General features: G+C 46.1%; 1 protein-coding gene across 2 annotated transcripts in view; it reads right to left on the bottom strand.

Annotated features, from left to right (window-relative positions):
* The window catches only part of MAML3 (mastermind like transcriptional coactivator 3), a 445487-nt gene extending 423442 nt beyond the window's left edge, over positions 1-22045 (bottom strand). For both annotated transcript variants that reach the window (XM_070474834.1, XM_070474835.1), the window contains exon 1: positions 20773-22045. In XM_070474834.1, the coding sequence (XP_070330935.1) occupies positions 20773-21243 (471 nt within the window). In that variant the 5' untranslated portion in view covers positions 21244-22045. The remainder of the gene's footprint in view (positions 1-20772) is intronic.
* Between the last annotated feature and the right edge of the window lie 1111 nt (positions 22046-23156).

Below are 23156 nucleotides of genomic sequence, written 5' to 3'. Positions count from 1 at the left end.
TCCTTCTTCTCTCCAGCTCTCTTCCCAGGGCCCATTCTCCTCCACGTCCACTGTGGTGACAAGAGGCCAGAGCATCTGCAGTCGCCCACTGCCCCAGGGCCAGAGGCTGGAAAGTAGCAAAGGGAAGCTTCTTTGGATCTCTGCCTCCAGTTTCCTCTTAGGATAAGAAATGCTGGGCATTCCCCACTCTCCTAAAATCAGGAATACTCTCTCTGATTTCTAGGACATCAGAGATATCACCAAGTCCATACGCTTCTCTTAATAAGAAAGGACTGGAACCTCCCTGGTGGTCCAGTGGTTAGGATACTGAGCTTCCACTGCAGGGGACACAGGTTTGATCCCTGGTCGGGGAAGTAAGACACCACAAGCTGCGCAGTGTGGCCAAACAATTCAACCTTAAAAAAGAATAAAAAAGGACCATCCTTCTAAAATCACAGTGGTCATGAGATTGAGGACACTGTTTAACAGCTGGGCAAACAGGTTTTGTTTTTTCTCCTGTAAGCAGGGGTCACGGGGGGTCCTGTACCAGTGTGACCATCAGCTCTGTTCTTGTCCACCCTCTGTAGCGCATCCCTGACCTCTCAGCGTCACGCCTGCGTCACTAATAACAAGCTTAGGAGAGCGAAAAAGAGGAGAGCCACATACTCCATGAATGCCTGTGTTCCCTAGTCCTCTCCCAGAAGAACAGAGCTCTTTTACTGAGCAAGAGACTCAGTTAAAAAAAAAAAAAAAAAAACTGGAGAAAGAGATGGTCTTATTAATGTATTGACACTCGCCACAAAGTCTGGCCTATCTCAAAGAGCCACTTTCTGTTTGCATCCACCTGCTCCCCTCCTAGGACCAAAAAAAAAGGAAAAACAAAGATGACTTCCAGATAACTATGCTCCTCACAGTTGTGCAGTCAAGAGGAGGAAAAACACCTTTTCTGACTTCCTCTGGCGCTCACTGAAAACTCTGGACTTCGGGGAGGCTATTAGAAAAAGGTTAATATGAGACTCAATAATGACATACCAAGGGATTCGTGTCAGGGCCGTTTGAACACCACTCAGAAGCAATTGCTGTCGAGAGCTGGCGACCACTTTAAAGAGCTCCGGCGAGGTCTGCGCGTAGATGCCTCCATGGTACCCTGGGAGGAGCAGGCTGAAGCCTCCTTATTCTGCACAAACATCCTTGAAAATATTCATGCTCCATTTTTTAATTCCAAGATCACTAGATACTCACATCCAGTAATTCTTTCCTCTACGTGGCATATTTCCTTATAGTGTTCTTTGTTTAATTTTCATTTCACAAAGTCACAGCTTTATGTACACAACAGTACCTTCTGCTTTCTCTTGCTCTCTAGGGGTTTTGGTCTACATCCTTAGACTCCGTGTTTCATTTACTCGAAACAAAATTGCCAACTGTTTAATATCACCATCAAGTTTTTACTTCAAAAGTTCTGTAGGTATAACTTAAAAATGAGTATGTAACCCTTTTCTGCCCCTATAGCTAGATCATTCCCCCTTATAAAATGTGCAGTTATACCCAGAGCACCTTGTACTATCCACGACAGGGTTATGAACAACCAGTCACTGACACTATGTGATTGGCTCACCATTCCCTGGTGCTTTATAATGATAACTAGAAAGTATATAATTACACAGTCCCCAGAAGATTCTTATAATTGAATCACAGGGCATTTTGTGAATGTTTGGGACGGTGATTAGAGGACCACAAAGTGATAGTATTTCTAACTCTCACCAGCTAGAATGTAAATGAAGCACCCTAAAATTCAATTAAAAGAGTCCTTTAGGTATTAAATAATTATAATACAAATCACATTAGGGGGGGGCAAGTTTTTTTTTAATTGAACTGTCCCCATAACCCCTGCAGAATTCTATTCCTTAATAGTTTGGAAAACAACACAGCTGGAATTTCAGACTCACGGCTCTTCATCCAACTGCAAAGCTGGACCAAACGTAGAACGTCAACAGCCTGTTTCTACTTTTGCTTTGCTTCCTACTCACTGAGTGACCTGGTAAATGAGCTGAGTCTCACTGTAGCTCTGCTTCTCCCATAAATGTGCTGCATAACAGAATGTCTAATATTACTGTACAAATATAAAATGGCCAGAGAATCTACAAGTTCAGTTCAGTGGAACCAAGGATCCTTTGTCTATCCAAATATTCACCTACTCTTAATACCCCAAAATGTCTTATTTCTCACCCTCACCTTCTTCCTCTTCTCTCCCGCCTTCCTTTCCAGCTCTCTTTCTTTCCCCCCTATTCGTCCCTTCCAACTTCTCCACCAGCGCTCCCTGGGGGAGGCTGTGATGGTTGTAGTAAAACCTCCCCAGTGGCTGTGGGTGGCTCCAAGGTGCTCAGGACAAGGAAGACGAAGAGTTAAGTGTGGGTCCTTTTTAGTCATTTTCTTGCTTCCACCTTTTAAAAGCAGAGAAAGTAAAGACTGCTCCCCTAACTCAGGAAACTCAGGAAAGTAAAAGCCGAAATACTTCTCCCAGAACATGACTTGTGAAAATACACCATTGAGGCAAGGTTGAAAGCATGTTCCCACCATCAGGGAGCTTCTACAACCAACCCAGCTAGTAAAGAGCAAACGGGAACCCCTCATTCTTCAGGATGCTCTCTCATCTGGGGCACAGACATGGACTCTCCCAGCCCCCCAGGGCTATAGCAAGGGCCTCATTACTCACACCAGATTTATAGAAGAGATCTATTTTCCTCCAAATAGAAACATTTTCTTCAAGGCCAGTGATCACAAATGTGAAACTAAAGGCCTGAAAAAGTATCAGTTCCCGCAGAGCATTCCAATGTAATCTCTGATTAGTCATTAGTAGAACATCACAGAAATAAATAAATATACATACACATACATATGTATATTTTTTTCCCAGTAGATTCGGCCTTGGGATGACATTTATTCAGGAGAAAAAGAAATTCACTCATTCCAACACCAGAGCGAAACCTTTTGGGTGTTCTGTTTAAAAAAAAAAAAAGAAGAAGTTCCCTAGACTTCAAGAATGGGCTTCCCAAGCACGATTAGTGGTAAAGAACCCACCTGCCCTGCCAATGCAGGAGACAGGAGACCTGGGTTCGATCCCTGGGTCGGGAAGATCCCCTGGAGGAGGACATGGCAACCCACTCCAGTATTCTTGCCTGGAGAATTCCCAAAAACAGAGGGGCCTGGAGAGCTACAGTCCATAGGGTCACAAAGAGACACGACCGAATTGACTTAGCACGTACACATGAAGAGATCAAGAATATGGTGACATTTGGTGCTCCTTAATCAGGGTATAAATGCCACCCGTCTTCTCCTTTCAGCTCCTGAAATAAAAATATTCTCCCGCACGCAGCACAATAGCACAGGCTACTGCTCTTCCTCATGGAGTGTGATTCTCTCTGAAACTCGCCTTCTGCTATGTTTGTAGGAACCACTCTCCCAGGACCATGCGGCCTTTCTGGGTCTCTTCTTGCACTCTGGAGTCAAGAAGAAAGGAACCAGAATGAGTGACCCTGACCTCCATAGAGGCGGAAGTTGTAAAGGATTCAGGATGCTGGTACAACTCTGGCTGGCGTGGGGCATGGTCACGGGGCAGCCAAGGAGAACCCTCTGAGCAAAGTGGAGTTAATTAGTCTTTTTATGCACACACACATGCCAGCTTCACACATCTAAAAAATACACCCATGCTAAGCAAAGGGCCTATTTTAGCAGTGTCTGGTAAAAACCAGATAGACGGGCATACACGCTCCCTTGGAGCAGCAACCCTGGCCCTAAGGTACTAGGCTGGCTTTAGCTATCCTAGTCTTAAGAATCAAGAGGGAACATGCAAAGCGCATCTGAAAAGCACTAAACACAAAACAAAGCAGTGGTCACTCTCGCCAGAAGAAGTGAGCCCCAGTGAATTAATGCATCTCTAATAACTCACTGGCATTCCTGCAGAAAATTTCCCTTTGGTAATGGAGCCACTGGGCTGCGATGGAAAAAAAGATCCTAGCTTCTCCTTGCGGAACAAATGATCTGATTAGTGACCAAAGGAAGGAGGCGTGAACACTGCCCAAGTCTGAGTCAGCCACAGTACAGCCTGGCTGGCCTAGAGCCAAGAGCCTTCCTGCCAAGGAGACTAGAAGTTTCTGAAGAGCCACCACAGGCCCGATGCTTCGAGTCACTCGGACAAAAGCCGGTCACCGAGTCCAACAACTGGGTTGCCAGGCACCATATGCCTGGCAATATTGCCCTCCTGCAGCACCGGGGCCGGTGCGCCGGGCTCCCGTGCGCTGCACAGCTGTCAGCCCAGGCGCTGTTTTATCATTATTTTCACTGTTTTATTACTTTTCTGGGAATTCAAATCAGTGTAACCGTGCTTGATGCGCGGGTGAAAAATGGTGCCTCCCTCCCCCCTCCTCCTTCAACCTAATGAATTGCCTTTTTTCATATCAAAGAGTAATGAGCACCAAACCACATAATATTTATTCATGGAACAAAAGACAGAGGGCTGGAGGGGGTGGGGGGAAGCAGAAGCAGTCCCTGGGTGTGGAGAGGAGAAAAGCTGGACGTTTTAAAGGAGCTCCGCCTGCTGATCTCCAGTGACACGGGGTTCTGTGTGCAGGAAAAGCCAAACCCTTCCAAGCTCCCACCTTCAAGCTAGTCCTAAGCCAACGCTTAGAGACCTGTGGCTAAGAGCTGAGAGTCACTGAAAGTAACTCACCCCGTAGAGCTGACAGTGACCTGGTTCAGTGTTTTCTTTCTCGATGAGACCCCTCTACACCGCCTTCTCTCCTCTCTTGGGAGCACTAACCAGGTATATCTCAGAACATTCTAGATAGATCCCTTTTTTTCCCGTATCACCATGACCTCCACTCTGGATGAGGGGCTGATCCGGCCCAGGGGGGAAGAGCCATAGGAATAATGGCGACACGGGAGCCTTATTTGCTCATTTCTTTTATTAGATGATGTGAATTTTACCCTCCCTTTTTGCCCAAGTCAAGCTCACACTCTGTTCCACGTTTTCTTTTTAATCCAAAAAACAGAAAATAAGTACAATAGTAGGAATAATTTAAGCCAACCCATGGTTAACCTCCTTCCCTACAGACACTGACACAGGTCTCCTACGCAAAGCATCCCCACCTTGGGAGGGACTACCAAGTCAAGTTAATATGCCAAATGAACCATGTTTCTTGAAGGCCACATCCCCCAATGGGCAAGTCACCAAACTGAAAGGAACATTTCCTTTAACGTAAGAGGGCTATTAAACAACGGTTTCTCAAAAAACAACACAGGCCCATGCTCAGAGAGAGATTAAGAGGCATTGAGAACATCAGGAATTTTTAACACCAGTGGCTGAGTTGCTGTCTCTTCCTCCCATTTCGTTGCTCGGTATCTTGAATTTCTCCACCTAAAAATCCTACATTGTTATACACACTATTATATATAAAACAGCTACACAACAAGGACCTACTAGGTAGCACAGGGGACTACATTCAGTATCTTTTGTAATAACCTATAATGGAAAAGTATCTAAAAAGAAAAAAAAAAATATATATATATATATATCTGAATCAGTTTACATCTAAAACTAACACAACATGGAAAATTAACTGCACTTCAATTAAAAATGGTTTAAAAAAATCTAGGTTGGGGATAAAACCTATTTTTTAAACTATGAAAAATAATTAAATTCTTAAAAATCACACCATAATCCACTTCTTCCTATGACCCGGGCCACCCAGACAGCTGATGAATTTATCTGGATAATTTCACTTAAACCCAGTCATGGAATCCTTTGCTAAAGCAACCCTCTTGCCTCCTCCTCTTACAGTATCAGTTCTGTAAGGCTGTCAAAGCTAATTATCTCTCTTCTCTAATTTATTGCTCTTCAGTGTATCATAAACACATAGATTACAAAAAGTTGAAGAAAACAAGTGAAGTGTGCATTACACTGTGAAGGAAAAGACAGACAAATAATTATTCAGAGCATCCACTCTCTGTTAATAGAGTAATGAAAATGGCATTAGGAAGAATGGATGAGAATAGCAAAGCCAGCCAATCCCCCTTCCCTCTTCCATATATGGTTGTCCCCACCTCCATGAGCCAATACCAGAAACTCCTACACCATCACTTTAGGGTAAAGAGGGAAGCAAAATTCTTAGGTTGGCAGTCCTTTGACATTCCAGACCACAGATAAACACGGAGCCTACCAAACCAGTAACACAGACAGCTGGCACCTCAGCAGACAGAACAAAGGCACAGAGTCTGCCCTGCACACACTGTCATTAAACTCCCTTCCTTGAAACTACTGTTACATATTTCCAAGTGCTCCAATTCCAATCTCAGACCACAAACTTCAAGTTAAAAGAAAATGTCCCTGAATGATTCATATCAGTCCTTTCAATCTAAGAACAGAATCAAATGTCGAAGGAAAAAAAGAGAAAAAGCAAGTCTATTTGAATTTCAACGGCCAAGAGGACTGTTATCCAGACCTACAAAGTATCAGCGTATCTACTACTTTGCCACCCTCCAAGTTACCATGACACGGACCAAGTTCATCAGCGTCTCCAGACCTAGTCCATATCTGCCAAAAAAATTTTTTTCCAGTATAGTTATTCAATGTCATGACAAATAGCCTTTCCCAATAGTCCTTCAACAGGTTCTAAGAAGTAAGCTGCGTGAAATCCAAAATCTAAAGGCATCGTTTCTATGCTTCAGTGACGAAAAACGAACGTGTCTTCAAAAAATCCAATAGCAGCTACAAAGCATTTAGGAATTCCCAGTTACACAGTAAAAGACGTTTTCAACCTTTTAGCTGTAACAACTTCTAAACTGAGAAAGTTGCTTCTTTATATAAACCACCTCTGTTTACCCAACTTCAGAGGCTCTCCCGGGAAAGGGCTACTTGCAGGATGTGAATAGTAAGCGAACGGTACAACTGGAGAGGTGCTGACCCGCAGACCCCACTGTAAGGAAATACCTGAAGTGATTAAAGATAAACACCTCCTGCAGATTCCGTAAAGCGGGCCACTGCTACAGCCACACGTGTTCTCGTGGTGGCCAGGAGAAAGGCGGGACTGAAATCCCACAGTGGATTAGAACTGGGTGCCAAAACAATACGGCAGCAGGTGGCGGCCTGGTGGCTCAGTCAAGAATCTGCCTGTAATTCAGGGGACCCGGGTTCGATCCCCGGGTTGGGATGATCCCCTGGAGAAGGAAATGGCAGCCCACTCCAGTATTCTTGCCTGGAAAATCTAACGGACAGAGGAGCCTGGCGAGCTACAGTCCACAGGGTCACAAACAGTTGGACACAACTTAGCGATTAAACAGCATAGGGGATGTATGTTTTACCCCCTATGGGAACTCACATTATTATCATGTAGCCATGCTGAAGCCAAAACTCAAGGTCAAACCATTCAAACAGTTGTATTTCTTTTATGTACTATCCAGAAAACTTTGTTGAGCTCGGATATATGTCCAATGTCTTTGAATAAATGTTAACGTTAACCTCCAGATACTCCTCTGCAGGAATTATATCCATAATAATTTAACTTTCTTAAAAAAAAAAAAAGTCTGAAACATACTTTTGATATGTTTTTTTAAAAAACTCCATAATGAGATAAGACTTGATTCTGAGCATTTATTACCTATCACAAATCACCTCCGGACTCTTTCAAAAGGAAATAAGAAAATGCTTTTTAAAGGAACTGGAAATTAAAAGTTTATTGCAGCATTGCTATAATATCACCAGCCTTCAGAAAGTAGTTTTTACCTAACAGCTACAGCCAGATATCTATGAAATAACTAATATTCAAAACAGAGAACCATTTATACTGTCTACCATCAGTGTAAAGGTTTAATGTTATACTTGGGGCAAAATGCAAGGCAGCTGTCCACCTTCTACATACATGGAAGTCATCCTTCAAAGAAGACATCTGGGTGCTAGAAATGAAAGAAACAGATCCAGAAAAAATCAGAAAGAAACACAAAGTCAAATGATACTTCTCAGAGGGACAGTAGACTAGCAAAAACGAAACTTGACTGTTTAACTTGACGGTCAGCAGACGAGTCAGAGGTGGAAGTTGTATTGCGTGATCCGACCAGCAACTAGAAGGATGTCTTTGTGGATCGTCCTGGCTGGCCTAGTTTCAGGGTCAGGAGCAAGGTCCTTATTTCATGGGCCTAACCAGCTCTTGCTATGTAAGCTACTGGGGCAGAAGCTATCCAGCTGTCTTTAGACTGAAGCCCCTTCCCCTAAAGGCTGCACTGCACACAACTGCATTAGCTCAGCTGGCCAAAGGGGTTTTTCTCACTAAGATGTTATGTGGTGCAGCTAAATGGTACTACATAGAAAATGACTGTCTCTAGTTAGTATCTAGATCATCAACTGAAGCAGAACGCCTGGTTTATTGGAATCATTTGGGAGAGCATGACCTCTAAAGTGGAGGCCAATCACCTACAGCTCCACCTTTGGTTTACTTCTGTGGTTCAAATCACCGCCACTGACATTCTGTACGAGTTTCCAGGTCCTACAGTCACTGTGACAAAGGCAAAACATGAGTGGTTGGTAAAGGAGAGGAAGACAGAGGGTCACCAAGGCCAGAGGTATGTGGGGCCAGGAGACAGCCAAGAGGGGATCTTCTCAGAAAACAGCAGGGCCCAGAGAATTCCCTGGTGGTCCAGTCCTTGGGACTTTGCCTTCCGAAGTGGGTGCTACCAGGGATTCAATCCCTGGTTGGGGAGCTGAGGTCCCTCATGCCTGAAGGCCAAAAACCCAAAACATAAAACAAAAGCAATATGGTAGCCAATTCAATGAGTGAGTGAGCGCTCAGTCGTGTCCAACTCTTTACAACCCCATGGACTGGAGTCCACCAGGCTTCCCTGCCCATGGGATTCTCCAGGCAAGAATCCTGGAGTTGGTTGTCATTTCCTATTACAAGAGGATCTCCCCAACCCAGGAATCCAACCCGCATCTCCCGTATCTCCTACACTGGCAGATGGATTCTTTACTCCTACAGCCACTGAAACTTTTTAAATGGTCCTGGTCGAAAAAATAAAAGTCTTGTAAAAATGAAACAGCAGAGCCAACCAAGGACCAACACATCCAGGGATCTTCATGCTGGGCTCCTGTTCAAACAGATCTGAAAACCTAAAGGAAGGTGAGGACTGCTTCTGGGGAGAGCACGGTTCTTTAGAAAAGGCGGCTGCTCACATCATCTTTTCAAGACAGAACCCTTCAGTCTGGCGCAGGCAGAACACCACTGTAGCCAACAGTATAGAGTCTGGAGCCAAACTGCTCCGGCTCTTGTGAAAACACAGACCATACTTCTGAGAATCTTACTGGAGGGCAGCTGCCATGCCAAAGGTAAATCAAAATGACAAAGAAGGGCAGTCTTGAGACCACTTCACCAGCATGCTGAAAACTGATAGGATTTCTGTCTAAACAAACACTGTAAGGCAACTGTCGAGGCAAGTCCATTTTGATGCATTTTCTTCAGTTGGCCAGGTCAGCAGGTTGGTATTACCATGTTACACAGATGACTGGATTAGTCAGGGTAATTGAACCTGGAGGAAGTGGCAACTCACAGACCTGTGATTTTTACGACCACTCAAACCTGCACGCACGGCCACCCCAGGTACCGTGTCACCAACAGAAAGATATTTTGCACATAAAGCCATGCAGGCCTGGGGGACACCAAACTCAAGAAAGGTATAGAGAACTACAAAAGTTGTTCAAGACAGTGAATTCCCCGTGTTCACAGCCTGAACCAGCGCTGGTCAACTAGACTCCTACTCACTTCGTCACTGGGACCAGATAAAAAGAAAGAAAGTCATTTCTGTAAGATGTATGGCCAAACACACAGCCTTTAAAAATTAACAGTGTTGACGTAGAGTGTTGCAGTGGCACACACCAACCGCCAGAGTTGATACTTTTTTTTTAAAGCCGTATTTTTCAGGAGACACAATTATCACTCTCCCTAAAATGGATTGTAATAAATAAGATCCAGGATCTATGTTAAACAATATTAGATTAAGAGATCTGGCTTCTTCAGAAGGAACAGACTTCTTCTGTTTATACATATTACATATATGGAAAAAAGTCCAAATTTGTGCTACAGAAATCTCACATATGTACAAGGATAAATGGATAAGGATGTCCATTGCAATTAAGTAAGGCTTACTCGGCAGAAAACGAGAAACTACCAGTCAAAGTATAGGGTCATTCAATCAATTTTGTGATATTTTATTCTGGAATGTGGGGGCTTCCCAGGTGCCACAGTGACAAAGAATCCACCTGCCAATACAGGAGATTGGAGATTCTGGAGATACGGGTTCAATCCCTGGGTCAGGAAGATCCCTTGGAGGAGGAAATGGTAACCTACTCCAGTATTCTTGCCTGGAGAATCCCATGGACAGAGGAGCCTGGAGGGCTATAGTCCACGGGGTCACAAAGTCAGACACAACTGAGGAACTGAACACACACACACACAGAGGTAGGTCTTTTTTTTTTCTTGCTGCAGCAAGTGACTTGTGGGATCTTAATTCCCTGACCTGGGATCAAACCCAGACCCTTGGCAGTGAAAGTATAGAGTTTTAACCACTGAACCACCAGGGAATTCCCAGGGAGTTCTTTCTCTATCATGAGGATATGAAGAGGAAGAAAGAGACAAAGGCCCTATCCTCTTATAACTGGCATTTTATTTTCATATTGTTTAATAAAAGTTTTATCATTAAAAAAAGAAGGATGTTGTCATCTCCAACATTTCAGCTAATTGAACAACTTCTGCTGGAACATTCTGGCTCACCGACACAGCCCATTTCATCTGTGAACAGTTTCTATTTTCATATAATTGTTTTTTTAATACATTAAACCAAACTTTGCTCCGAATAACCGCCAACCACTGATCCTAACTTTATCCCTTGGAGGCCTCAAAGAGCGCATCTAATCCTTTCTTTACATAACAGCCCTTCAAATATTTTAAGAAAGCAATCATATCATCTCCCAAATCAGACTAGACACCTCCAGGTCTTCAACTGCTCTTCATGTGACATGGTTTCAAGTCCCTATGCCTTCCTGCTTGTTCCTTTCCAAATGCTCCCTCTCTCTCTCTAATTTCTTCTAAAAGCTTGACATCAAGCCGTGATTATGGTGCCGATGAGTGTGTGTGCTTACTCATTCAGTCGTGTCTGACTCTTTGCAACACCACGGATTGATCTTTCTTGTTTTTAAAGCCTTGTTTTTAACAACCACCCTTTAATCTTATTCTCCACCATACCAACTAATCCTCTCCCCTCCACAAAGTGATTTGATTTGAAAAACAGTGAAATAAATGTTGCTACAGAAAGCAATGCCAGAAACTATAGAAAGCTTGCCAGAAGATACAAAGCAGTTAGTATCCTTAGGATTTCCCTAAACGTTCGCTTATGGTGTGTGCATGCTCAGTTGCTCAGTCATGCCTGACTCTTTGCAACCCCACATTCTGTAGCCCGCCAGGCTCCTCTGTCCATGGAATTCTCCAGGCAAGAATATCGGAGTGGGCTGCCATTGCCTTCTCCAGAGGATCTTCCCAACCCAGGGATCGAACCCAGGTCTCCTGCATTGCAAGTGGATTCTTTACTGTCTGCGTCACCAAGGAAGCCCAAGAATACTGGAGTGGGTTGGCATGTCCTCCTCCAGGGGACCTTCCCGACCCAGGGATGGAACCCACATCTCCTGTGTCCCCTGCAGTGGCAGGCAGATTCTTTACCTCTGAGCCACCTGGGAATCCCTGTTAGCTTGTGAATGATTTCCATGAACATGTTCTCATCAAACCACAAAGACCGTTTTACCCAGCTCATCTGAAACATGAATGATGCTCTGCTCTGAGTCTAATGACAGTAAGGACTTGGTTCATTACTGAATCCCCCACACCTAGAAATAGTATCCAATAGGTAGCAGTTTTTCAGGACCTTGCCATGAGACCCCACGTTCCACATGAGTGAAATAAGCCTCAGATCACTCTAAGTCTGCACTTAGGCAGGAGGCAAAAAGTGACAGGAAAGTAATTCATAAAAACAAGCCCAGCATTTGCATAGCACCATAAAATCTTTGGGAGTCTTATATATATTAATTCACTTGAGCCAAACACCACTGTGGGAGGGAGTTGGGACAACATCCAGATAGGAGCCAGCCAGGCACAGGCCAATGATTTTTAGTGTTTGTTCTACTTAAGAAATCTTGGCTGTAAAGAAGCCAGTGGAGGAAGCCATGATGACCGGGTCAAGGTTACCTTCTTCCCAGGGACTGGCTGTCTACCTCACGGCAACACCCCTCTCCACCCTGTAAGTAGTCAGAGTGCTTTTGAAAAGCTGTAAAGAAAGCCACACTGTATTTTCAACATTCCAGGGGAGCTCCTTGTTTAAGGCATGGTTTCTCAGCAGCAGCAACACTGATCCTTTGGACAGGGTGTTTCTTTGTTGTGGTTGTAGGAGGTTTAACAGCATCTCTGGCTTCCACCCTCTAGACAGCAGTTTAGACACCCCTCCAACTGTGACAACTGAAAATGTCTCCCAACACTACCAAATGTTCAGGTTGGGGGCAAAACCTCCACTAACAGAGAGTCTCTGATTTCAAGGAATCCTGTGGTGAATCCACTTAAATGGCAGAGGTAGTCATTTAAAGGAGCAGGGAAATATTTTAGGAAAAAAACTTTTTTTCAGATACAAATGATTTTGACATTAGTCCAGAAAAATATATATTTGAGTTTCAGTAATCTCTGCAGGTTCAGCATAGACTACTAAAATCCTATGTTATTGCCATAAACTCCCAAGGCACCAAGATACTGTTTACCCCAGATGGGCAAAACCTCTCTTGCCATCCATTCCAGGAGATGTCTCCAAAATCCTCAACCACCTCTTGCCTCTCTCTCTTACCACTAGAGTTTCGTAAAGCCTTTTACTGGGAACCAGTCCCTTTAGATTCACTCTCAACTTTCTGCATCTAACAAACAATCAAAGAAAGAGAAATAACCCACGACTGTGAGAAGGAAGGGCACTAGCAGAGCTTGTCTTTAGAGCTCTGCCATCCTTCTGAGTCACAGTTACAACCCAGGTTGAATCTGCACAAATAGACTTAGCATTTCAGCCTTTTCTTTCGAAGGGAAAGAGGCCTCTGTCCTGACATGTGTCTTCTGGAGGTGGAGAGAGATACTGTGAAAGAGATATGGTAATGGTTCTAATGTCTTTACATGCACAAGCACAAGTGACTGTGTTGAGGATTGGAGAGTCCGTAACATGAAACATTACAGAACCAGATTCTACCCAATAGAATGGGCACTTAAGGAGTTAAGACATTCTGAGGGCTTCCCTCATAGCTCAGTTGGTAAGGAGTTAAGACATTCTGGAGGTTGTTAGTTTAAATATTTCATTCAAGCTTTCTGTGGTTGTTAAGCCATTGCTCAAGGAAGATGAGTGTTAGTTATTCTAACTTTAAAGGATTCTACTTCAGCATCTGATGCAGAGAGCCAATTCATTGGAAAAGACCCTGATTCTGGAAAAAATTGAAGGCAAAAGGAGAAAGAGGCAGCAGAGAATAAAATGGTTAGAGAGCATCACTGACTCAATGGACACGAACAGTACCTGGGAGATAGTTAGTAGAGGGGAGAAGGAAATAGCAACCCACTCCAGTATTCTTGCCTGGAGAATCCAGCAGACAGAGGAGACTGGTGGGCAGCTGTCCATGGGGTCACAGAGTTGGACGTGACTGAAGTGACTTAGCATGCATGCATGCATTGGAGAAGGAAATGGCAACCCACTCCAGTGTTCTTGCCTGGAGAATCCCAGGGACGGGGGAGCCTGGTGGGCTGCTGTCCATGGGCCGCACAGAGTCGGACACGACTGAAGCGACTCAGCAGCAACAGCAGTTAGTAGAGGACGGAGGAGCCTGGTGTGCTGCAGTCTATGGGGTGGCAAAAAGTCAGACACTACTTTGTGACTAACAACTTCAGCATAAAAGTCATTCTAACCAATGGAAGTTCCAATATAATTAAAGAGAGGTGTCTAAATTATTCTTAAGAAATCACTTTCCTTATGTCAGAGGAAGTACTACAGGTCTTCTGAGATTTTTATTAAATTCCCCCCAAGAATAGTAGGCACAGCTTGCCCTTAAAAAAAAACCTGAACCACAGTAGTAATGGTTTTTTCTATGCACATATGTGTGGTGGCCCTAAAGGAACACTGTGCGTCTTTCCTAAATGGAGCTGTTTATCCATAGCTAAAAAGCCCCTCAACTGTTTCACAGATGGAATAGCCAGGTATACTTAAAAAAAAAAAAAAAAAGCATTCATCTTCTCTGATCCATGGAATGGAACACTATGATCTTTAAGTATTCATTATATGGCAGGCCCTCAACTCCATCTTCTGAGTAATTTATCCAGTATCATTCCTTCAGTTCTTTAAGTTTTGCTAAACAACAAAAAAATTTTTTTGTTTTTCTAAGTTTAGGAAAATTAATTAGTTTTTGGTGACAACTAATTTTCCAAAAGCTCCATTTCCATCTCACAAGCATGAATCAATGCATTTTTGGAATGTGTTTGTCTGAAAAGCATGCTGTATTTTTTAATGAAAATTTAATTTGGGGGATCCAGTAACTCCAGCATGGTCATCTGTAAATCAGCTTTTTTTGTAGTGTCAAATTAGTTTGAAACAACAGCCAACTAAGCATATTACTTCACTTAACATGTCATGCAAAAGGGGAATAACAGCCTGAAACTGTTGTGAAGTGGCATCAAGGCTAATGTTGACTAAATAACAAATACCTGTTATTCCCTTAAACCTAGCTTAAACAATACTGAAAATCTACCCAAAAAAATCCTACATTGTCAAAGTCTTGGATGCAAGGGTGTGACTTAGCATTTTCACTTCTATGAAGCACTATGAACTGTGTACCAGTATCGTAGAATGAATGAATGACATCTAAAAATTTAGTCTATTCTCTGTGATTTGTGCTAATGAAGAATAAATGGCATACTAAATTAAACCCATAATTAACCCAAAATAATTGGTATCTTATCCAATTCATTACTTATAAGAGGAGGACGCACCAAAATTGTCTTCTTATTGCTTCTTCCCATTCTTTGGTAAAAGTGCAAAAGCTCAGTGAAAAGACCAAAAGGTTGGCAGCAGGCGGAGAAAAGAAAAACAAAGCAAACAGCAGGATCTGGAAACTCAGTAATCAACTTCTGAAAATGCAAAGCTATTTGGGAGAATTAAAAGGCAAATATTATGAAAATCTTGGGACTGAGTTTTAAATACATTCCTTTTTATAAGATTTTGATGTCTGATTGATGTCACAGTTCTCTATGATGGGTAATGTGGAAAGAGATGACAAAATTTAGCCATCTTAAGCTCAGGAATGTAGCACAGAAGTGTTAATTAATACACATGGAGCAGTGATCACAAGTAAAACTCCATGACATTAAATAAAACATAAGTACTAGAGATGTCTTCAAAAATTACTGTGTAGTGTACAGAATGGTTTATTATACTAGATTCCTTCTCCAGTAGCAGCACTAATGAGAGAGCGGGAAAGACTCCTGCATTCATATCTCAACCAAATGGAAAAACCCCATCAGGGAACCTTTTTCACAACAGTTAGCTATCAGTCTCAGTGAGATATGTAGAAAACACCTCTGTACAACTCCATTTTACTGTTTAAAATTCTCGTGCTTCTTTCAGAAATGTCAGTACACCATATCCATGGACTGTTTATTTTCTTCGAATCAGGTGGCAGAAAGCCTCCAAAGACTCTAATGAGGCAGGATAGAAAGCATCAAACACGCTATCGCCCTGGAAACTCAGCTTTCCCTGATAAGAAACTCAGCCTGAAGAGTATTTTAGATTATGACAAATGATTAACTATGCTTTTACTTTTCTGATCACTGGCTACCCAGTACTGAACAAAATGTACCACAACTAAAGAACATATGTAACACAATTAAGTATGTATTGGTGCTTCTTCATCTTCTTTTTTTAATGCTTCTTGAGAATTAAAAGACAAACATTTGTGAAGGGAAATGAAATTTCAAAAAGTGTTTCACAAACTTAAGGCACACCCTGTGTGGGCTATGGAAAGTTTTTCAAGAGACCTGTCAAATCCTATCACCCAGGAGAGCAGTAGAACAAGATAAGCCAGAGAAAAAGTTCATAAGAAAGATTAAGAAATGGTTTGACATAACAGGCTTGCAAAAAAACTTGACTACAAAGCCAGTAATTTACCTTCAACAGGATAAGCAAAGGCAAACCAGCCTCATTTAGGTTTAGCCCTGGACTAGTATATTGATATTTCCTGTTTCTTTTCCAGGAGGTGATGACAAAGAACACTTCGGATCAGTTCAGTGGCTCAGTCCTGTCTGACTCTTTGCGACCCCATGGACTGCAGCACAACAGCCACCTCTGTCCATCACCAACTCCCAGAGCTTGCTCAAACTCATGCCCATCGATGCCATCCAACCATCTCATCCTCTGCTGTCCCCTTCTCCCCCTGCCTTCAATCTTTCCCAGCATCAGGGTCTTGTCCAAAGAAAAGACTGGAAATCCAAACACTTTGGATAGACTGTAGTTTTCTCTAAAACTCAGCATTTAATCTGCTTATTATCAAATAAACAATGTGATAAACTCTTAAGAGCAGGAATCACATAGATTTACGCAGTCTCTAAGCTGTGTATAAATTAAGCACACTGTGAAAGTTATGATAGTGCTGATAAGTAGAAAGGTCATGAAAACAGAATTTATCCAGGTCAAGTAAACTACTGCCATTTGAGATTCTGAAGGGTACATCCTCATGCAACATTTGGTATGCCTGAATGAGAACGAACTTGTCAACTGGAATTTATCTTAAAATTTTATCCAGGGCTTCAGTTTCAAGTACAGAAAATGAACAATATCTCATTCTGCTACAACAAACAAAACTACTTCAGGAAAAGCCATCTTTTCAACTGCATTTTTCTTACCAGCAACTCTTAGGGGTGGGAGTGTGGGGGAGGACCCTTCTGAATAAATAAGAGTGTGTGTAGAGAAAGTCACTTAACTACACCTCTAGAAACTATCTTTCACCTGAGGGAATGCAGCTTCAAACCTAGGCCTGGGCCATCTACTCTCTAAACAGGCTATAATGTGTGTGCTCAGTCATGTCCCACTCTTTGCAACCCCATGGACTGTAGCCTGCCAGGCTCCTCTGTCCATGGGATTTCCCAGGCAAGAATACTGGAGTGGGTTGCCATTTTCTTCTCCAGGGGATCTTCCCGACCCAGGGATCAAACCCACATCTCCTGCCTCTCTTGCAGGTGGATTCTATACCACTAGGCCACCTGGAAAGCCCAAAGGGGCTATTACAGACCCATACAAAAACCTAAGCCCTTTCCAGGAGGCTGGAGCCAAGGAAGATTTCTATGTCTCCTTTCCCACTCTGCTTCTGGTTTGCTTGCTTGTTTTTCATGCTCATGCTTATAAATGTGAAAGATAAGAAAACAAATCAAAAGAGGTAAGCCTTGATTAGACTGCCTTCTGAACCCAAATCAAGCAGAAAGAGAACTAATCAATATTTAGTACTTTAGACATATTGGCCCTAAGAAGGTAAATAGCAATAAAACAGAAAAAAATCCTATTCATCTTTATTTTTATCATCACCATTATTATTATCTGATTCTGGTTGATTGCTGCTTTTCTTTAAGGCCTTCCAAATAGAGAGCTCAACCTGAGAACTAAATATAATTGCTCTGTGCCCCCTCTCCCAGAGCCCAACTAAAATCCAGCTGCTAATTCAAGATCAACGTTTTCTTTGCAACCTGTTCTCAAGATTGTTACCTCATAAACAGGCCAAGTTGAAACACTCCTTCATTTCAGAGATCTATGTAAAATTTTGAACTAATTATCTTTAAAGCAAAAATAACTTGTAGGGGAGGATGTTAACTTTTCCCCTTTATGTGATACATAGAATTCACATGCAACTCGGCTTAAGATTGAAGGCTGTTGATTTTCATTACACTCATCACACAAACTTGTGCCACATATCAATGGGAGATGCATGTATGAAATACACTTGAAGCTAAAATATACTCCTGTACATCAGTTTCATCAATAGGCTAAATTATTGTCATAAAATTGACAGAAGAATGTTATTTTCAGGCAATCATTTTTCAAGTTTAGCTGTTAACTTGCTGAACTGGGATTCGCCATGAAATTTACAGCTTACGACTCCTCTATTCAAGTAAGCTCTATGTTTTCATTTTCAAAAGCAAGCTCTGGCTTGGGCTTGCTATGTCCTTCAGAACCCTGTGCAGCCTCCCACCTGCGGGTGTATCACAACCCAGGCGCGCGCACCAGGGGTCCCCCTTCTCTACCCCTCCCAGGGCCCATATAGCCCCCAAGAGGGAACACAACCCAAACGCTAAAACTTTCTGGCTGCAAACTCTACTGCTCTCGCCTGCGATCAAAAGCGACCCGGCACCGGCTTTTGTTCCCGCGTTGCCCAGCTGGCGCGGTAGTCCTCCAACCCTCCAGTCCCGAAAGGTCGGCAGAGAGGCGGTGGACTAAAATTTTGGAGCCTCCCCAAAGAAGCCCATTCCTACGCAATCCGAGCGCGTGGGGCTTAGAAAAAAAACAGGAAAAGAGGGCGTGTAGCAGGCAAGGATGACATTCTCAGTGCCTTTCAAATGCTACTTGAGTCTTAGGTACAAAAGTGAGTCTCCTCGTCCGTGGAAGGGCGCTAAAGGGGGCGGGGAGTGGGAGACGGCGCGGACCCGGAGAGAAATGGGTACCACCAGGGCACGCGAGATACAGTCGAAATGCAGGTCCGCCCCGCCTCCGGGTACAATCAGAAAAGCCAGGGTGTCAGTGGTTTTCGGCTTCCTGTTTGTAAAGCGAGAACCTCCCTCCCCGACTCCGTGACCGTCGTTCTTCCTCCCCACCGTGTCCGCCTCTACGCGCACGGGCGCGGGGGGAGCGCGAGTCCCCAGGGGAGGGGCAGGGCCGCGGGGCGCAGCGCCCCTCCCAGCCGGGCGGCCTCCCGAGCCGAGCCCCGCCGCCAAGCGGACAAAGCGCCTCCCGCTCCCTCCCCCACGGCCGCGTTCCAGAAGGGAGGGGGAAGGCGGGCTCGGGGAAGGTGGGAGGAGGAAAAGGGGGGGGGGGGGGGGAGCGGCCAAGGAAAAGGAGGAGGGAAGGTGCTGCCGGCGGGACTGGGCAGGATCGCGCCGAGGAGGGAGGGGAGGGAGGAGGGGCTGGGCGGCCTCGGAGAACCCGGAGGAGGGAAGGATTCTTGAAGCCCAAGATAAACAAATTGTTCCTCTTCACGTGCGGGGTGGGGGAGGTGGGGAGTGAGAGCAGTGGCCTCTCCTCTTCCCCTCCCCCAAGACGGCTCTTTGTCACGGAAAGCCCGGCGAAAGCCCGCGCCAGCACCCGCACCACCCCGGGCGCCTACGACGCCCGGACGGGGGACATGCGCTATTCATGCGCCGCACACCGACAGGGCCTCCCGCGCCGCCGATCGAGGTGCGATTTGCGGGTTAAACAGGCGAAGGCGCGCGGCCCCGCTGCGCTCCCGGTTTCCCACCGCCCGCCCCACCCCGCACACGCGCGCAACCCAAACCAGGGCGGCGCGGCGGGGGAGGGGGCTGCAGACACCTTTCCCAAACTTCCGGCTCGCCCCCCCACCCCGAAAGGAAAGCAAAAGAACCGGAGAGTGGAGATAGGAGAAAGGATTCTACCCTCAGGGTTAGGGGGTGGGAACTGCCCCTTCCTCCGGAGAAGTTAAGCCATTGGCTGCTCCTCCTACCTCGAACCCACCCACCCAGCCATTTAAGCCTCTTTCACCTCCCCGCTACCTTCCACTCCTCCAGGCTTATCAGGCAGGCCCGGAAAGTTGGTGGGGAACGGGGCGGGAGACAGAGGCGGAGAAAGCTCCGTGCAAGCAAGTTTAAGAGGAGGAGGGGAAAGAATCCAAAGCGAAGTTGCGTGGCGGGGACTCTCGGCGCTAGTCCAGGGAGTCTCTCTCCCCTCCCGCCCGGGCGAGCCGCTCCTGCCTCGACCCTCGGGGCCGCTCCACCTGCCGGGCCGGCTGGGGGTCTCGAACCGCGAGGGAGCGCACCCGCGCCCCGCATCCGCGCGCGCCCTCACCGACGCGCGCGCACGCCGCCACCCTCACTCGTTTCTCACCCACTTCAAAGTTCATTCACAAAACTCTTAGACTTTCTCAGCCCAAAGGGGGTGAGCCGGGGAGAGGAGGCGAGAGCATCTCCGTCCCTCCTCCTCCTCCCCGCGGGGTTCGAGAGCCCAGAATCTGCGACAGCATCAATTCCTCCCTACACCCGGCGGATGTGCCGAGCGGGGTGGGCAAAGGGGGACGGGTCTGAGGAGCCCAGGCGGCGAGGTGAGGGATGGGGTAGGGAGCGGTGAGGAGGAGGAGCGAGGTTTCAACTCGGTACACTCTTTCAAATCGGTATCTAAGAAAGGGAGAAGGGGGTAAAACTTTTCCAGTGCCTTACTCCGACGCTCCTCTAGGCTCCCTCCGCCCCTTGCAGTCGTGACTGGCTTCCCCCCCTTCTCGCCCCCTCTTCCCCAAATCTGACAACACTGACAGATTAACAGGTAGCGGCGACGGCAGCTTTTACCTCAAAAAAGTTGACGTTAACCCTTCGGCTTCTGCCCACCTCGCCCGCCGTGCAAATCAGATCCCCGCGCCCCCTTGTTAAGAAGCTCCACGCGCACCCCCCCCTTCATGCGCGCGCCCCGTGCCCGCTGCCAGCGCGCCCTCACCATGATCAGCGTGTGGTTCCTCTGCTCCGCCGAGGCAGCCTCCGCATCTTGCTGGGGTTTGCTCTGGTGCTGTTGCTTGCCGGCGCCGGCGCCCGATTTCTTGGCCCTCTGCTCCAAGGTCCGCTGGTAGAGGTTCACGGTGTCCCGGCGCTCCAGCTCCAGCTGCTCCACCTGAGCCTGCTGGTACCTGTTCTCGCAGTTGACGTGGTGGCGCCGGCAGCCCTCGATGCGCTGGCGGAGCCGCTCCACCACCGTGCTGTGCTTGGGGACGGCCGCCGATCCGCCGCCCGGGCCCCCGGAGCCGCCGCTGCCGCAGCCGGCAGCGGGGTGACTGCTACACGGAGCAGTGGGAGTACTATTGGGAGTATTATTCACACCGATCCCGGCCCCGCCGAGGCTGCTGTTCAGGCTACTGTTGATGCAAATACTACTGCCATTCGCGGCAGCAGCGGGGGCTGCGAAATCCCCCATCCTGCTCCCCGGGCACACTATTTTGGAAGAACTTTTTTTATCCACCCCCTATCAGCCTCCTCCTTGGGTCCAAGGATTAAAATAGTTTAAGTGGAACGCGGGGGAGACGCAAGCACATGGATGGAAACAGCGATCCCGACCGGGCGAAAAAAAAAGGGGGGGGGGAGAGATTTTTGGGGTGGTTTTTTTGTTTCCTTTTTTTAAACTGTAAAGCTCGAGGGGAAAAAAGGGGGGGTGTTATCAGAATACCATCAGACACCTATCAACAAAAAGAATCACAACAAACTGAGCCAGCAGCAAATCGGGTTGCAACTCAAGGGAAGATCCGCTCTTCGCCTGCCTTCTTTTCATAATCCATTATTTTCTAATAAATTCCAAGAGATTTCCGGTGGTTGGCAAGCATTTTCTCCCTACGTACCGAAAAACACAACCCATGTACACACACAAGCATATGCCTCCAGTGCGGACACGCGCGACACACACTCACTCCACACCGCATCGGAAAACGGCAAGCTTGCTTATTGCATTTTCCTTCCACAAAAAAGTTTTGGTGTTTATGCCGCCCCGTGTTCTCAAAGTACTTTGGCTGCTCAGTTGCATTTCACAGGAACCTAGATATCGAATCCTCGGGCTGGGGGAAGTAAACACATGGACAGTCCGAGGCGACTGCAAAAGTAGATCGGTGAAGTCCTTTGCAAAACGCCGCGCGGAGAGCAGCCCCTAACGCTCGGCTGGGCTGCCGCTGCCGCCGCTGCTCCTGCCACCATCACAATGATCAACTGCTCGCCGCCGCCGCCGCCGCCGCCGCCGCCGCCGCCTCCTCCTCTCGCTCCTCCACCTCCTCCTCCTCCTCCATGCCAGCGGAGTGATATCAGGACGCGCGAGCTCAGTAAACACGGCAGCGGCGGCGGCTGGAGGCCGTGAGACAAGCCCGGGGACACGGCGCAAAACCCGGCCCGGACTCGCACCCGGCAGGAGCGGGCGCGGCGCGCACCGGCGCCCGGCACCCAGCTCCCGCCTCCCTCTGCCCTTCCTCCCCGCCCCTCGCACGCCCCCAACCTCACTGCCACCCGGACCGGGGAGTCGGCGCTGGCAGAAGAGAGAACAAGATTCTGGGGGATCTCGGGAATTAATCAACTTTTGACCTGTGTGTGTGTGTTTCTGTGTGTGTGCGCGTGCGTGCGCGCGCCTGGGTGTAAGTGTGCGTGTGTGCACGCGCGGACGGTCGCGTGGACGCGCCTGGCTGGATTTCCTTATTCCAAGCGAGGTATCAAGCTATCCCAAGTTGTTGATATATACATTTATGCATATAGTGGAGAACTGTGCATGACCAGGCAGAAACATTAAAGCTTCCCAGCAGTTGTCTGTCATCCCTGTCCATGTGGAAAGAAAAAGGCAAATGAGTGGCTTGTTTTAAAAACCCAGATAATAAGACCTCCGTAGTAGTAATCCTGCTTTGGACACTTTTTCAAACTCTAGGCCAATCTTAACACACAAAAGCGGAATTCTGAACAAAAAGAAATAGGCAACAAAAAACTTGGAATGTTATTTGATTTGCTGTACATGATTGTTGTTAGGGCAATTATTGTTTTAGTTACCCCTGGAAAAAAATTAAAGCAAGCAGGGATTAGAGGTGAGACTAACAGTACATTTTAACAGACTGTTTTGAACACTATGCGCTAATGACAGCAGTAATTAAGGGTCCTTCCTAAATCAAGTGGAAAGATTGCAGATTTCATGGACTAAAACTATAGGAAAAACACAGCATTTCACAGTTCGTCATACAAAAACAAAAACAAGCAAAAATAACAGGCACACTTTCTACATATATTTCTTTCTGTTTAAATGAACTTACAATAAAGTACAATTAAAATGGAATAGCACCCACAGAAAATAACCTGGACTTAACCCGT

This window comes from Odocoileus virginianus, chromosome 12, assembly GCF_023699985.2.
Source record: "Odocoileus virginianus isolate 20LAN1187 ecotype Illinois chromosome 12, Ovbor_1.2, whole genome shotgun sequence".
NCBI classification, from domain to species: Eukaryota; Metazoa; Chordata; class Mammalia; order Artiodactyla; family Cervidae; genus Odocoileus; species Odocoileus virginianus.
This window is presented reverse-complemented; position numbering and strand designations above follow the sequence as displayed.